Source organism: Drosophila miranda, chromosome XL (assembly GCF_003369915.1).
Source record: "Drosophila miranda strain MSH22 chromosome XL, D.miranda_PacBio2.1, whole genome shotgun sequence".
Lineage (NCBI taxonomy): Eukaryota > Metazoa > Arthropoda > Insecta > Diptera > Drosophilidae > Drosophila > Drosophila miranda.
Genome location: NC_046673.1, coordinates 14,767,626 through 14,782,361, shown reverse-complemented (window position 1 = coordinate 14,782,361; position 14,736 = coordinate 14,767,626). Strand labels below are relative to the sequence as shown.

At 45.3% G+C, this 14,736-nt stretch overlaps 1 protein-coding gene across 2 annotated transcripts in view; it reads left to right on the top strand.

The window, feature by feature from the left end:
* LOC108164876 (limbic system-associated membrane protein) overlaps positions 1 to 14,736 on the top strand; it is a 45,403-nt gene that overhangs the window by 16,362 nt on the left and 14,305 nt on the right. Inside the window, exons 1-3 of one of the 2 annotated variants that reach the window (XM_017300821.2) lie at positions 1,216 to 1,672; positions 11,679 to 11,788; positions 11,872 to 12,057. In XM_017300821.2, the coding sequence (XP_017156310.1) occupies positions 1,579 to 1,672; positions 11,679 to 11,788; positions 11,872 to 12,057 (390 nt within the window). In that variant the 5' untranslated portion in view covers positions 1,216 to 1,578. Of the gene's footprint in view, positions 1 to 1,215; positions 1,673 to 11,678; positions 11,789 to 11,871; positions 12,058 to 14,736 lie in introns of those variants that run through there. The other variant, XM_033393448.1, reaches the window with a different exon arrangement.

Below are 14,736 nucleotides of genomic sequence, written 5' to 3'. Positions count from 1 at the left end.
TCCCCTGGCCAGGAGTCTCAAGGCGAATCGAGTCTCAGCTCGGATCTGAAGGGAGGTCTCGCCCTCGGCCTCCTCCTCTTCCTCCTCCTCTGACAGTTAAAGTTCAATTAAATTTTCCCATTTTCTGACATTGAAATATTGAAAATTATGTCGATTGGGATTCGGTTTCGAATTGGGACTGCGATAGGGATTGTGTCGCCTCTTTATCTGACAGAATGCAGAATGCAATTCAAACTTTTTTGGTGCGCCCCAGAAAAGTTTTGTCCTTATGATGGCCATGGGTGTAGGGCGAGCAGTTGTGCCTTAGATGGGAGGAAGAGAATGATGGTCTAATGGACTGTGGTTCAGGGACAAAGAAATAGCGTACAGAGAAGAGATTGATTAGAAATATAATATTATACGGATGGTATAAGACGTTTGGTGTCCGCCAAAGACAGAGGTAGCTGTTCGTCCACAGAAAGTATACAGGTGGACGCCTCAGAGAGTGGCCAAAGGATGGAGAACCCAAGAAGTTAACGGACAGTGGACGATGGGACAAGGACAGGCTGCAATATTGTAAAGATGTGGGCATAACTCTGCATAACGGACACTGTCGACTGTCCGGCCAACGGACAGATGATGATGATTATATGCTTGCCAACAGCAAGTCCCATCAGTGGCAGTGACAGCGACAGCAACAGCAACAGCAACAACACCGAAGGAGGCGCCCAACCGCGTGGATGGCACCTCGACTCGCCCCCGCAGCACCACCCTGGCCATCCTCAACCGCCGCTGCCACAAGAGCCAGGCCGCCAAATGCCACCACAGCTTGTAGCAATTGTCGTACCATTTGTCAGACGGACGAGTCGACACTCCTCCCTCGTCGCGCAGGGCGCATGTGCCACATTTGGTGGCCACACGACGCCCCGCCGCTGGCGCCCTCAAGCGATGCGATCCACCACGTGGCCGGAGTGTGGAATCCATGCGGCACATGGTGGACCTCATTCGTTTCGAAAATCCACTTCGACAATTGGCAACGAGCATTCGCCATGGGCCCGCTCGGCCCCAGAGCTCGGCCTGCGCGTCGGCCCCAATATCCAACGGCTGGCGGCGACGGCCGGCGCTCGTACCGGCTCGGATGCGCTCGGCTCGGCGCGAATCGTGTGCGTTGAGGCACGAATGCCGGCCTCGGTCCCATGCGGAGGCTGTGGCTCCATGTTGGAGCCAGCCTCTGCTTTCAGTTGATCAACAGCGTCATTGTCGGCTGGTTGGACGCGCGAGTCGAGCTCTAACACGAACCGAACCGAACCGAACCCATCTGCCGCTAGAGCTGCCACAGCGCTGCCGCCACATTACAGTTAACAGTTGCACGTCGCACTGTCCGCTGCTGCTGATAAAACGTTCAATTAAACAAGCAAATTTTAATTTAAATAATTAAACAAAGTACTGCACCCGGGCACCCCTGTGCGTGTGTGATATATATTTTTTGGATTTTTTTTGCGGATATACCTTATACCTTCCCAAGCAACTGTGAAGTGAATCAAAGATATCGCGGCCCGATCGCAAATGTCGGAGAGGAATTTTTGAAAACAAACCCAAATGCGAATCATATCGAAACTGTATCCTCGCGGCCCCCTCGATCGCAATGGGAAAATGCTGATCCTGCTGCTGCTTATCGTTACGCTAACGGAAGGTAAAAGATCAAGGAAGTCCCTCACAGAGCGAGGAAATGCAGCATTTCCAAGGGGAATCCCAAATGGAAAATATGTGCATTCAATATGAATAGTTTTCGCAGTGGAATGGATTTAATATTTGAATGTTTATGGCTAAAAAGTTTATCCAAAATTTCTGTTAAATGGAGAAATTATATGTTTCGAAATAGTTGCTTATTTCATAAGATTTCTAAGCTTTACCTAAAAGTGGAACATTTGGAAGTGATAATTCATAAAATATCCCTAATATAATGAAAGTTTAGATGAAACTGAATGAATTTCTATAATCACAAGGTTCTAATCTATGTAATCTTTGAGCTAGTAGATTTTTGGTAGATTGTATTTTTATAATACTAGAAATGGACAATTATGTATATCCTACAAACGACGAATACTGTGATAAATCAGTTATAAAAGGGACAATATGGGACCTCCTTAGCAAAAATTCGCCTGAAAATTCCATAGCCTATATCAAATTTCGGAATGAAATTTATATGCAGATTACAATATTACTCCTTTTCTGGGAAGACATCAAACTTTCACCATTTGACCATTAGAATCTGAACAACGCACATTAAAATTTGTAATCGGGCATTTACAAAGTGAAAAAAAAACTCGTATTTTGTGCTGAAAACTTCTTTGTGCTAAGAAAATCCTCTTTTTTCTCTCTAAAATGTTGATCAAAATGGACAGGGAAACATTTAACCGAAGCTGTTCTATAATATTTGTGCTATTTCGCATTTTCCAAGATATTTTATAGAGACTTTTTTAAGCCATGACCTACATTTTCATTTAAGAGATCCATTTTGTATCCCATCCAATTGCAAATTTCAATGAACTGTCGAAAAAAACCTTGTATAGGTCTAAGGAAACTTAATAGAAGAACTTTAGAAGTTTAAGAATCAAATGGATGTATCTAAGAGCTCCACAAAAACTCGTATAATTCAGAAGATTCTTTCCCTTCCTTCTTGTGGCTGCATTTGAAGCGATCTTGAGAAGATCTGTTCTTGGCAGAATGTCATCCTGTAATCAGTGCTGTGCAGTGCTCGAAAGACAGCCGGACATGGCATAATGCCAAACCGTAATCAGTGTTGTGCAGTGCCCGGCAGACAGGCGAAAGGGGCAGGACACTTTGATATGCAGGCAATTGAACGTAACCCGACTTGATAATTGTTTCCACGTAAAGTGAGTTTATTAAACCCTTAGGTGGTACAGGGGAAAACAAGGACTGGGAGTGGGAATGGGACGGGGACTGGGCGTGGGGTGGGGGAGAGGGCGATTAATAACGGCATCTGATGTCCCGTTTGCTGTTGGAGACTGCTTAATGCACTGTCATGGCTACAAGTCCGGCCATTGTCCTACTGCATTGTTGCCATTGCCAATTGCCATTTGGCATTAAAACGTATAAATAACAAACAAACAAATAAATAAATAAAATACACACACACACACATGTGTGTATATGTGTTTGTGCGAAAACAAGCAAAGCAAAAGACAACAACCAATATCGAGCCCTGAACAGAGAAGAGGGAACACTGCACATTGAATGGCAATTTAATTGACTCTCCGCCCCACCCGCTGGCTCATTGACTCATTCACCCACTCACCCTTTCACTCACTCACTCACTCACTCACTTACTCATTCGCCAGAGCGGATTCCAGCGATACCGCGGATTCATTGTTGCTATAAAATCTGTTCGGCTTATGCCTCATAGCCCCAGGCAGGGACAGTGCGTGTGAAAGGTATTAAATCGAATTTGGTCAGCGCTTCAGAGTTTAAATATTTCAGCACGTTCCAAACCGTACAACTCACAGTGAACGGAATAGTTTTAACATTTGGTTCTCAACTCTAAATTAGAATCAAGATCATGAAAAACCTGATTGTCGATAACTTTTTATGAATTACAGAAGATTTATTTCTTTAGCTACAAAGGAAAAGTAGGATCAGGAGAATCTAAATATCAGCTATAAGCTATATTATCTAGTATTTTAAAAGTTTAGCTTGAACATCACGGGGTTGCAGTACACCCTCAAAGTTGTCTTTGAATAGAATCGTAATTAGATGTTAATTTAGCCTAAAATTCTATACAAATTGATGTGAAAACTAAAACCAAGGTCAAAGTTCTACTCACGGCGGATAGATCAGCTTACAGTTTCGCAACGCACTGTCTGCTCATCCATCCGTGCACACATATATCTCTTCTCATTTTAATTGCGTAAAAATTATGTTTTCACCTGCCCCCGCCCGGCCAATCCCCTGCCCAACCACAGGACCGCCGGACCGACCACCTGCCTGGCTCATTGTCTGCCTGTTGTCCTGGCTCCTGGCTCCTGTTTACTGGCGCTACCGGCTCCTGTCTGATGTCTGATAATTGTAAAAAATGGAGTGCCAAATTGTTCACGTCGGCGCGACAATCGCAAAATACTTTCCTTCCTGGCATTAAATATTTATATAAAGCGAATTGTCATCCCATCCCATTGCATTTTGTTTTGTTTTGCTTTGATTTATTCCAAAAAATAGTTATCCCATTGTTTCAGGACCTCATAGTAATTTTCGGCTACTGATTATGCAATTGTATCATTAATATTCGTGTGTTTGGTGTTCAACATGTTGCGTTAGGGGTATGGAAATTCGTTAGAGAGAAGGATCGTAGCTAGAAAAAGAAGCCACAAGAAGAACATTAATGTTTGAATTGATTATTCCAGTTGTAGAAATCAAAACCGGACAGATATATCTGTAGATTGAGGACCTCAATTCCTGTGTGGAAAGAAGTATAATTCTTTGTAAAAATATATGTGTATTTCTTTATTTTGATCTTTCGGGAGTTATCCCTCCGATCTGATTTGTTGGTTCTTGTTGATTAAATTTAACAATTGTGTTTGGGCTTTCATAAGCCAAAAGCCGCGTAGCTGCGCTGCCAGTGACGCCGGCAGCGGAGCGGCAGAACTATGTGTTCTTATCTCTTATATGTTAGTATGTATATGTGTGAATATGCTCAGCGCTGTTGGCAGCGAGAGCGCGAGGGAAGATATATGTGTGTATGCATGTATGTATATTAGTGCCGTCAAGTCATGGGAACATGCTGACGCTGTACTTGGGTCGCTCGAGGCATTCTTGAGTGAATCGTAATACGATCACCCAGAATGTCTGGGACTTTATTGTTACGTAAACACTGCAACAAAGTGTTACAGTGTGTATTCTTTAAGTACCGTCGGTACAGTGGGTATTCGAAATAATGAATACTTTATGTGAATGTGTATATTATATTTAATTTAATATGAACATACTACACCTGAATATATGATTGATATGAAGACCAGCTTAAGGAAAGATTCTCGATCGTGTTTCTTTGCCCCTATTCCAAATTACTTTCAATCATATTCTGAAAAGTGGCAAGCCCCCTGCACAATCGCTTCGCTTGTGCGTCAACCCCTGGCTCACTCGCTCGGCTCGCTCGCTCCGATATGAGTAATATATATCAGAAAATGACCCAAAGCATATTTATGGGACAATAGGAAATGGCTTTCCTAAATTTTAAAGCTTATTCCCAGCACAAGTTTTACTCCTTAATAAATATATTTCTCCAAGGTTCCCGAGATCCCATACCAATGAGCCCGATCTAAGCAATTTAGGGACCGTTTAAAGGAGAGCACTTTGCATCTTGTGCTTCTCACATTAATGCCAGCGGACGAGTATCCCTAAAGCTTCGAGCAAAGCAAAAACTATTTGCCATTAAGTTGATAATTATGCATGAACGGGGGGGAGCCCGCATCCACGCCTACGCCTCGCTCGGGGTCCAGTCCGGGGCATTCCAGCGCATAAATATTAAATACCCACAGATGTACATATTTAAAGCACTTAAATCACGGCAAACAATAATTCCCCAGCGATAATAATAATAATAATAATGAATGGCGGGGAGGGGGGGCAATGGTGGATAGGGATCCTGCCGATATAATGGTAGATGATAATGATAAACATAAAAGTGAAAATAATTTTCAATTACAGCAACATTAATAACCGATAATAATCCTAAACAAATATAAACGAACCCAGTCACGACTGCAAACTCCAGTGTGTGTGTGTGTGTGTGTTTGTGTGTGTGTGACAGTGTGTGCATGCGAGTGCTTAACCGTGTGTGCCAGTGTGTGCATATCAATGATATGCAAATTAATTGCCGAGCATTTGGCATTTGGCAAATGCAAGCGCGAAAGGGGGGACATGCCAATGCCAATGCCAATACCCTGCCAGCATCTCTGTCTCCCCTCCCCTCCCCGCCCCGACGCTGTGTCACGAGTATGTTAGCTAAACCGCAATATGGCTTGCATAACACAGTGCGATAGAGAAAGCCACAGAACGGGAGAGGGAGAGACGCTTTGCTACTTTTAATGGCCATTTGGCTGATGCTGTTGCTGCTCTCCCTGCCGTCCCCCGAGTGACTTAATTGATACCAACAACCGCCAGGACCTGCAACTAGTGAGCGCCAACAACAACTTCAGCAGTAGTCAGAATTTTTCATTCCGATACAGGGTACTTGTGGTGCGCAAGGGTATATTGCTGTACAGAAGCTACAAGTACATGAATCGAGTGGAACGCCTCTGCATAGAAAGGGTGTAGCAGATCTCCCACGATCGACTTGTGTATATCCTCCAAATTTGGGTCTACGATGGGTTTGTTTTCCACAAGTCTCAGGAAACTGAAACTCCACTCCACATACCCATTAGAAGGGTTTCTACTTAAGACTTAATATAAATAAATCTGGGTCGGCGGTATCCCGCAGTCGGAATACGCGACGTTGACTTTTTGATTTTTTTGTATTTTCTTTTACTGCATTTTTCGTATCTTTTTTAATCTCTTTTTTTATTGCACCTTTTTGCACATATCCTCTTTGTGTGGCATATCTTTTTTTCCCCCATTTTTTACGTCGTTGGCGGCGGTTCTTCAGCTTTTAGTGGACGCGGTCAACGCCGGCAACAGCCGCAAACGGAATTAGTCGTAGGTCGTGGGTCCTGGGCCCCAAACTTTAACTATCTGCCTTCCACCGCCCTGGTGCTGGTGCTGCTGCTGCCCCTTTTGGATTCCCCCAAAAAGTTTCTCCGCCAAAAAATGCGCGTAATTTGTAATTAATTAAATGTGACGCCCAAGGAATGAAATTCGAAATATTGAGACCGAATGAAAGGAATTAAGGTGCGCCAGAGAATGGCAAAAAGAAAAACACCAGATAATTTGCGATATTTGGCCTGGCATATGGGCTAATGGCTCCTGATGGACTGAAGGAGATTGGGATTAAAATTGATTTGTTCACACAATCAGAAGATATGTATTCAACAAAGATTAATGTGTGGTAGCTGTATGCAAAAATATTTCAAATCTATTTCTCTTTAGAGAAAAAAAAGGGAAGAAACTGTTTTCAAAAGTCTCCAACCCACAGGAAAGCAAAGCCAAACAATTCACAAACTGGATAAACTGCACGGATTATTTGATTATAATTAAATATAAACTTGCATAAACTTTTGAGAATTCTGGAGTACTTGTGCCCCAAAAGTACTTGTGCAAAAGGCTGGCACACGCCTTTTGCCTTTCGCCAGGAAACGCTTTACCATAATTTCATATTGTAAAGCTGCGAGCTTTAATCAAAACATAAATACAATTAATTCTTACATATTTTCATGTTAATGCAAGTGTAAACGCTCTTATGTTATTATGCACGCCCTGAAACATTATTAGTCAGGGGAATGAGAAATAACACTTAACTATCAGGTATCAAAACGATAAAGTGAAGTGAAATATCTATTTGTGCAATGAACGACACAGACTCCTGACTTCATGGCCAGCAGAATGGCTTGAAACTTTTGTAAAAGGCCTTAAAGAGACCCAATGTGGTAATTGGGAGCCGTGCATAAGTTAAGTACAGATATTAGCCAAAAAGTTAGCTGCTTGGACTAAGAAATAGTTCATAAGCAATCGAACCATTCCCTCGAGTCGCAACAGAATCCTTTAGGTTGAAGCCTACTCCACCTGGCCGTAACAAATATTGATCAGCCTCAATGCCGAAAACCCTTCCAGAGCACAGAAACTTTGGCAATTAAGGACTTCCAGGGGGATACCCTTTTCAGAATGAGAGCAGCAAAAATCAAGACACAATTAATTGCGCGACATTTGTTAAAACCAAAAAAAGAGAAGCAAAAGGAGAAAGTTGAAGAAATGTAAATTGAATATTTTCTTTTCGTTTTTTTTGTGGGGCTGTTCTCTTGGTCAGTGGTGGGTGGTGGGTGGTGGGTGGTGCGTGGCTCGGCGGTGGATTGTGAATTCAATTGGCAGTAGTTCAACGGCTGTAGACGACGATTTGTAAAAATGCTAATTTCAATGCCAGACCCAGCCAGAAGAACAAAAGTCCAACAGCCATTTGCAGGCATCGTCTGTGGCATACCCTCTGTCCTGCCACTTTCTCACCCATCTCAAGTCATTTATTTGTTTTACCAAAAAATAAAAAAACGAACCAACAGAAGCTGACTTTAAGCCGGGGGGAAACCGGGGGAGACCTGCCAGAGCTGGGGTACTTGGTTGGGTTTCATTTTCAGTTTTGTGTTTATTTAAGTTTGTGTTGTCTTTGGGCTGGCTTTTCATCTGTCCTCTTGGTGCCTCTCGATATTTGCCATTATCACCTATCATTGGGCGCTTTGGCAGTGGATTTGTGTGGCTGTCCATGTGTGAGGCCATAAAAAACGGCAACAGCAACGGCCAAGGTAAAGGTAAAGGTAACGCCAGTGTCTTATGTGCCGTGTCCTGTGTGTCCTGTGTGCCATTTCCATGCAGATTCGCATCTTAGTATCGTGTGTGTGTTTGTTGGGCACCTTGGGCCGCCGCCCATATATATTCCGGGCGGCTCTCCTTATAGCCACCCAATCAACCTCGCACCGCACATCGCCGCACACCCACTAATACATTCGTATGCTTAACTTTTGCCAATGTCCTTAGCCATAAATTTGCTTTGGTAAATCCTCATTGTCGTTGTGTGATTTAAACTTTTTCCCGAGAAGAGGGAGTGGGGCAACAGAGAGCGCAGCGCCGCCTCGGGATACGAGCCAAAATTGACAAGATTCTCAAAATGGTGGTTCCCCCGTGTGCGTGTGTGTGTGTGTGTGTGTGTGTGTGTAACGGTAGCAGTGTGCAAAAGAAACGAAAATTGAAATGAAGATGAGGAAACACGAAAAGACCAAGCAGTGGAGGATGAGATGAGGCCAAAGCAGTACCAGAACCAGTGGAAGATGAGGCCAAAGCAGTACCAGAAGCAGTGGAGGAGGCTCGGGAAGAAGCAGCAGAAGCGGAAATTTATGATATGGGATTGTAGAAAGGGCGGACGGGACAGGACAGGAATGGGACCATGGTGGATTGGAGTGGACCCAAGTCGGGGGGTTAATTGACTTTGGCTTAGCTTCAAAATGCCTGCCGAAGAAGAACCAGAGCATGGCACAGAAGAGCAGGGCAGGGCAGAACAGGATAGGCCAGGACAGGCCAGAGTTCACAAACAAGTACTGAGCGGGCGAGAGCGGGAAAGAGGTCTCTGGCCAGGAGACAACTTCATTGGGATTGGCACAATGCTGGAAAACATCTTTGGCATGCAGTTTCAACAGATTGACAAACAAGCCGCAGTCAGCCAAGCAGCAACTACATTTTAGACCCCCACCCACCCACGGCTCACTGCAGTTGCAGATGCTCCTTGTGGCAGAGGTCGCACCAAACACTTTGGCTTCCCTCTCTGCCTCTTCCTGCTGCTGGCCACAAATGTTCAGCTGCTTGAACTTTGCACTGCTGTTGTTGTAGATTTCATACATACTCGTATCTGTGCAACTGCTTGGGCAACTGCTCTTTCAGTTCCCTCCCCGCACTGCTTGTTTCTTCTAATCGTACAATCTGAACCTCATTGCCTGCTGCTTAGGCACTGCTTCCTCTGCTTTACCAGTGATCCACCAATGCTTGGGATGCCACTTGAAGTTTCTTCTGCCCTTTCTACGCTCTTCTTCTGTCCCTGTTTCTTCTCTGTTATTTTTCTGTCACATTTTTCCCTACCTTTGCTCTGCTCAGGCATCAGCTTCGACTGTGACTTCCTTCTGTACTGCCAAGCTAAAGCTTCTGTTCAATCTTCTCTACAGTTCTCCTCTGCAGAATTCTCTATTATTCTTATATAACATTATCACTGCTCTGGCCCTTCACACTCATCTGCTGATGGTACTGCTGCAAAACTTCTCTTGGCAGCTACAAATTAATCTGCATATGCAAACCCACATGTGTCCGTCCGTCCATCCTGCCACTCGACCCTCAAATAAATTTGCTTAAATACTTTTATTTTCTGTATCTTTATCTTCGGGCTTGAACTGCTGGTATGCCAAGTGGATTATCCAGATTATCAAATGTAATTTTGAGTGTGATTTCAACTGGTTTCCCGGTTTCCCCAAACCTCTAAACCTCCACTTCTCCAACCCCCTTCCACCACCACTGCGCACTCCACTCTCCACTCGCCACTCGAAAGTGCGATAAATCATGCCCTTGGCCAATTGAGTCAATTCAGCATTCTTCATTCTTCCACATATTTTCGCCCAAACATATTTCTACACACAATACACTCCGTACCCCTCCCACATTCCTTAGCTGCCCAGCTTTCCTTCTCGCTCGCACTCTTGTCTATCTGCCGCATCAGTGAGGCAACGGTACTGTCTATAAATATTTAAATTTCAAGTTTGCCAAAAGTTTTTTGCATGCATTACGATGATGTAGACGACGGCAGGCAGCGTGGCAGGAGAGAGTGGGGCTGAGTGGGTGGGGTGGATGGGGCGCAGTGGAGAGTCTGCGGCCAGGACAGCAGTCGTGCGTGGCTCCTGCTGTCTGGCCTGCCTCCCCCTCGCCACCACCCGCCCCGCTTAGCCCTCGTTCTGTGCCATTATTTTTTCTATACCCTCGAATAAGGGTATTATGATTTCGATCAGATATACAAAGGCAATGCCAAGGAGGACCCTAAAGAAAGTACATCCAAATATATATTCCCGATCTGTCTGTACTAACAATAGTCCTCTCGGAAGACTAACCATGCTTCAAAAACTCCACTTTTATCTACCATTTCATGGCTCTACCAATTATGACCATATACTAAATAGCTTTTGGAAGAACAATCATTTGTTAGATATTTTTCTTTGTTAGCAACCAACTACTGGCTTCTCAAAATATTCCTAGGAAGGTACTCGACCTGTTTTTACGGGTATTCGTGTTTAAGACAAGTAGATCAAAACCGAATGACAATCGTTTGATCTGCAAGGGTATCCAAAGTTTCGGCCTTACTTTCGTTTTAACGTTTTATTTGTTGGCGCTTTTGTTGTTGTTGTTTTTTTTTGTGTTACGGCCTGGGGAAACTTTTTTGCAGCACTTGCAAGTGAAATGTTTGATTTTCAATGATTCAATAAATTATTTATATTTGCGTATGCCCAGGACCCAGCACCCAGCACCCAGCACCCAGGACCCAGACCCGGACTTGGTGTTGGATTGCCTGTGCCCTGGTATGCGGTGCCGCTTCGCGTCCCTCCGGGGTGCCGGATGTCGATCTTCAATTAGCCGCCGCAGCTCTTTAAACTGTCTGCTGTCGACGCTGGCTGTAACGCTAACTGCGACGCTGGCTGTTGTCTGGCACAGTTAAGTTGTTGGCAATAGCAAGAGACAGGGACACAGGGAGAATGAGGGCGAAAGAGGGTGAAAGAGGGGCAAAGAGGGACAGAGCGAGCTTTTGGGCACATTTAAAAGCGATAAATCACGGTCTTTTTGGCAGGCGCAACAAGGGGGAGGCGGAGGCCCATGCACCAGTAGCGTGCATTGCCAGCGCGATATCATTAACTGCCACAGACACACACCCACACCCACACCCACACACACACACATAGCACACTCATGCACTCTAATCTCACTGTCTCTCTCACTCTGTGCCCCCCATTTCTTTACAGCAATTGGTGCCTTTGCGCCCGAGTTTGTGGAGAGCATTTCCAATGTGTCCGTTGCCGTGGGTCGCGACGCCACCTTCACGTGTCACGTCCGCCACCTGGGCGGCTATCGGGTAAGAAGTCAACATCCTTGCCGTGCCGCCTTGCACTCGAAAACATAACAAACACGACCCCTCCTCGCTCATCCCTTCCACAGGTGGGCTGGCTGAAAGCCGACACCAAGGCCATCCAGGCCATACACGAGAACGTCATCACACACAATCCCCGTGTCACGGTCAGCCATCTGGACCAGAACACCTGGAATCTGCACATCAAGGCGGTGGCGGAGGAGGATCGCGGCGGCTACATGTGTCAACTGAACACGGATCCCATGAAGAGTCAGGTGGGTCAGGTCAAAGATCATCATTCCATACCATATACATACATATGTATGTACATTTATTATTGACATTTGAGGCATAGATTTTGGGTCGCACTCGAAATAACATGGGCGGTCACAGGAGGCTGTGGATGGTTTTGAAAATCGATCAGGCCTCGCACAGCCCCTTAGAAAATCATTCAACAGCAACCCGGTCAACAGTAAACATCTAGCCTTTAACATAATTTTTCCGAAATAAAATACAATTTTTCCTTATATCTCACCAATCGGTGTTCAAAAATTAAATTCTATTTTGGATTAGTTTGCTACTACATTTTATACAAAAATGCCGCTACGTCACCCCTCACGCGACTTGAGCCTGACGCGTGACCGCCATCATCGTCGCCATTCGCGCGGCGAAGGCAGATACGAGCGTGAGCGCGAGCTTGGCAGTGAATGCCACGAAGGGCACTCCTTTATGTCGTGGGTGTTCGTGATGGTTGTGACGTCCTCCCTGGTAGTGGGCTGGCTGCTGTACCTTGTCGTCGCCTGGAAGTATGCCGTTGCAAACGGACCATCCGTGGAGGAGACTAGCAAGAGCCCTCGTTTGCTGGCAGGACGCGCCGATGGCGACATGTCTTGGCGCGACTCCGATACGGCCGCTGCAGCTGCAGTGGCCACGGCAGAAGAAAAGGCCGCTCGCTGCTATTTCTGCAATCAACCGCTCTACTTGAAGAAGACCATGAAGCAGATTGGCCAGCAGGTCGTCGGGCAGGATAAGGCACTCATGCAGTTGGAACAAGAACTAGGCCGCGATCGCAAGTTCCGCTCCGTCGCATTGCTCGGCCCACCCGGCGTTGGCAAGACCATGACAGCCGCGGCTCTGATGCGGAGTTTCCCATGGTCGGAGAATGTTCGTTCCTACTCCTGGAACAACGACACTTCTGGAAAAGATGATGTTAATAAGTTTCGCAAACTCCGCCAGTTCATGAACGAAATATCGAACTGTGGCATGAACTTCCATCTCATTGACGACCTAAAAATCGATAATAGGGACATAGTCCCTATCTATAATGAGATGATTTCTCATCGGGAGGGTGTTGTTGATGAGATTATGGCTGATCAGATTGTGTTGGTTGTTTATATATTTAACCTAGACACGCAGTACCTCGAGGAGCACCAAGAGTACCTCAAGCACATCTCAGATACCACCGTATCGATCAACTTCTGTTCATTTGGACTTGAGGAACTAAGGCTCTGCCTAGAAGCCGAGCTAAACGCCATGAAGTACTCGCTCAATGAGGAAGCCGAAGCAGCTGTCCTGAAAGAAGCCATGAAGACAATCGACATCGCTGGGTGCAAGTCGCTCCGTGCACTCATCGAGAAGCTCGGAGAGCCACTGCCTACGGAATCCGCCTAATGATAACCTCGAACTTCCTTCCATTTCTGTTATTTTGGTTTTAAGGGAAGTTTTATTTCATCGAGTGGTGTTCAGAGTTGAAACATTTTAATAATGAAAAACGCACCTATTTATGTAATCAAATTGCTTTCATTTGGTTTTTGTTAGTTTTTTGTCGCTGTCTGCAGTTTGGACTTCGGAGGCGTAAAACTATGGCGGTGTCTTTCTGGTTGTTGCACTTTTCCTGATGCGCATGGCGCATGGCAGCATTCTTAAACCATAACACCAATCACCACTTTCGGATAAGTGTAATATTCAATATTTGTCTCTTACTCGAGGGAGAGAGAAAGTAACGATGCGGATATTATTGCTAATGCACCATTCTCTGTACCAGGGCGCTTGTCTCCGTTACAATTGTCGTTGTTGGATGCTACATGCTCACACGCACATGTTCGTTATCTTGTTGGCTTAATTCGCCTGTTGTTTCTGCACCTATATTTCGCATGTTTCTTTGACAGTCACAAAACACGTAACAGACACACAAGTAAATCATTGATGTAGTGCCAATCTGGGCAGAGGCGGCGATGACTAAGTCCAACAGGAGAGGGCTGGATGCAACGGCCCGACTAGGAGCTCAGCGAATCTGCTGCGGTTTCCGGACCATCATCGGACGATGCGGCACTGGTTATTGCCGGAATGCTTCCAGTGGTGGAGTTCGCCGAGGAAGCGAGGGGAATCTGCCCAGAGATCACCCAAAACCGCTCCCCGGTTTTTGGGCAATTGATTGTGATTTTTCTGCGACATTTTATAAAAATTTATACCCATGTGGCAAACGATGAGAAATTCGATCACGATCACGAACTGGTATTCAAGAAAGGCAGGCGGCTATTGTATTTGTGATTCGCTTGCGCTATTTTTATGGCCATTATGGGGGGATCGGGATCCCTGCTTATGTCAGGAATCTTTTGTTTTTGTAGCATTTCTCTTGTTTGGTTTTGTTTCGCAATTCCTTTCATGCGGCATTAAACGGTAAAGTAAAATGCGAATGCATTCAACTGTTGTCCTGCTTTCGCCTTTTCCTCCTGCTCCTCCTTCTTTTGCGTGGAAGAAGACAGGCACAAGAAGGAAGCGAAGAAAGCGCAGCAAACCGAAAGCGAAAACTATGCGAATGGCGACCCCCATCCCCACACAGCCCACAAACACACATATCAGAGAGCAATAAATGCACACACACATATGTACATATGTGTATGAATGGGAAGCTTCGTCTACTGTTTTCTGTGTACGCTCGAACGGTGTTCGGG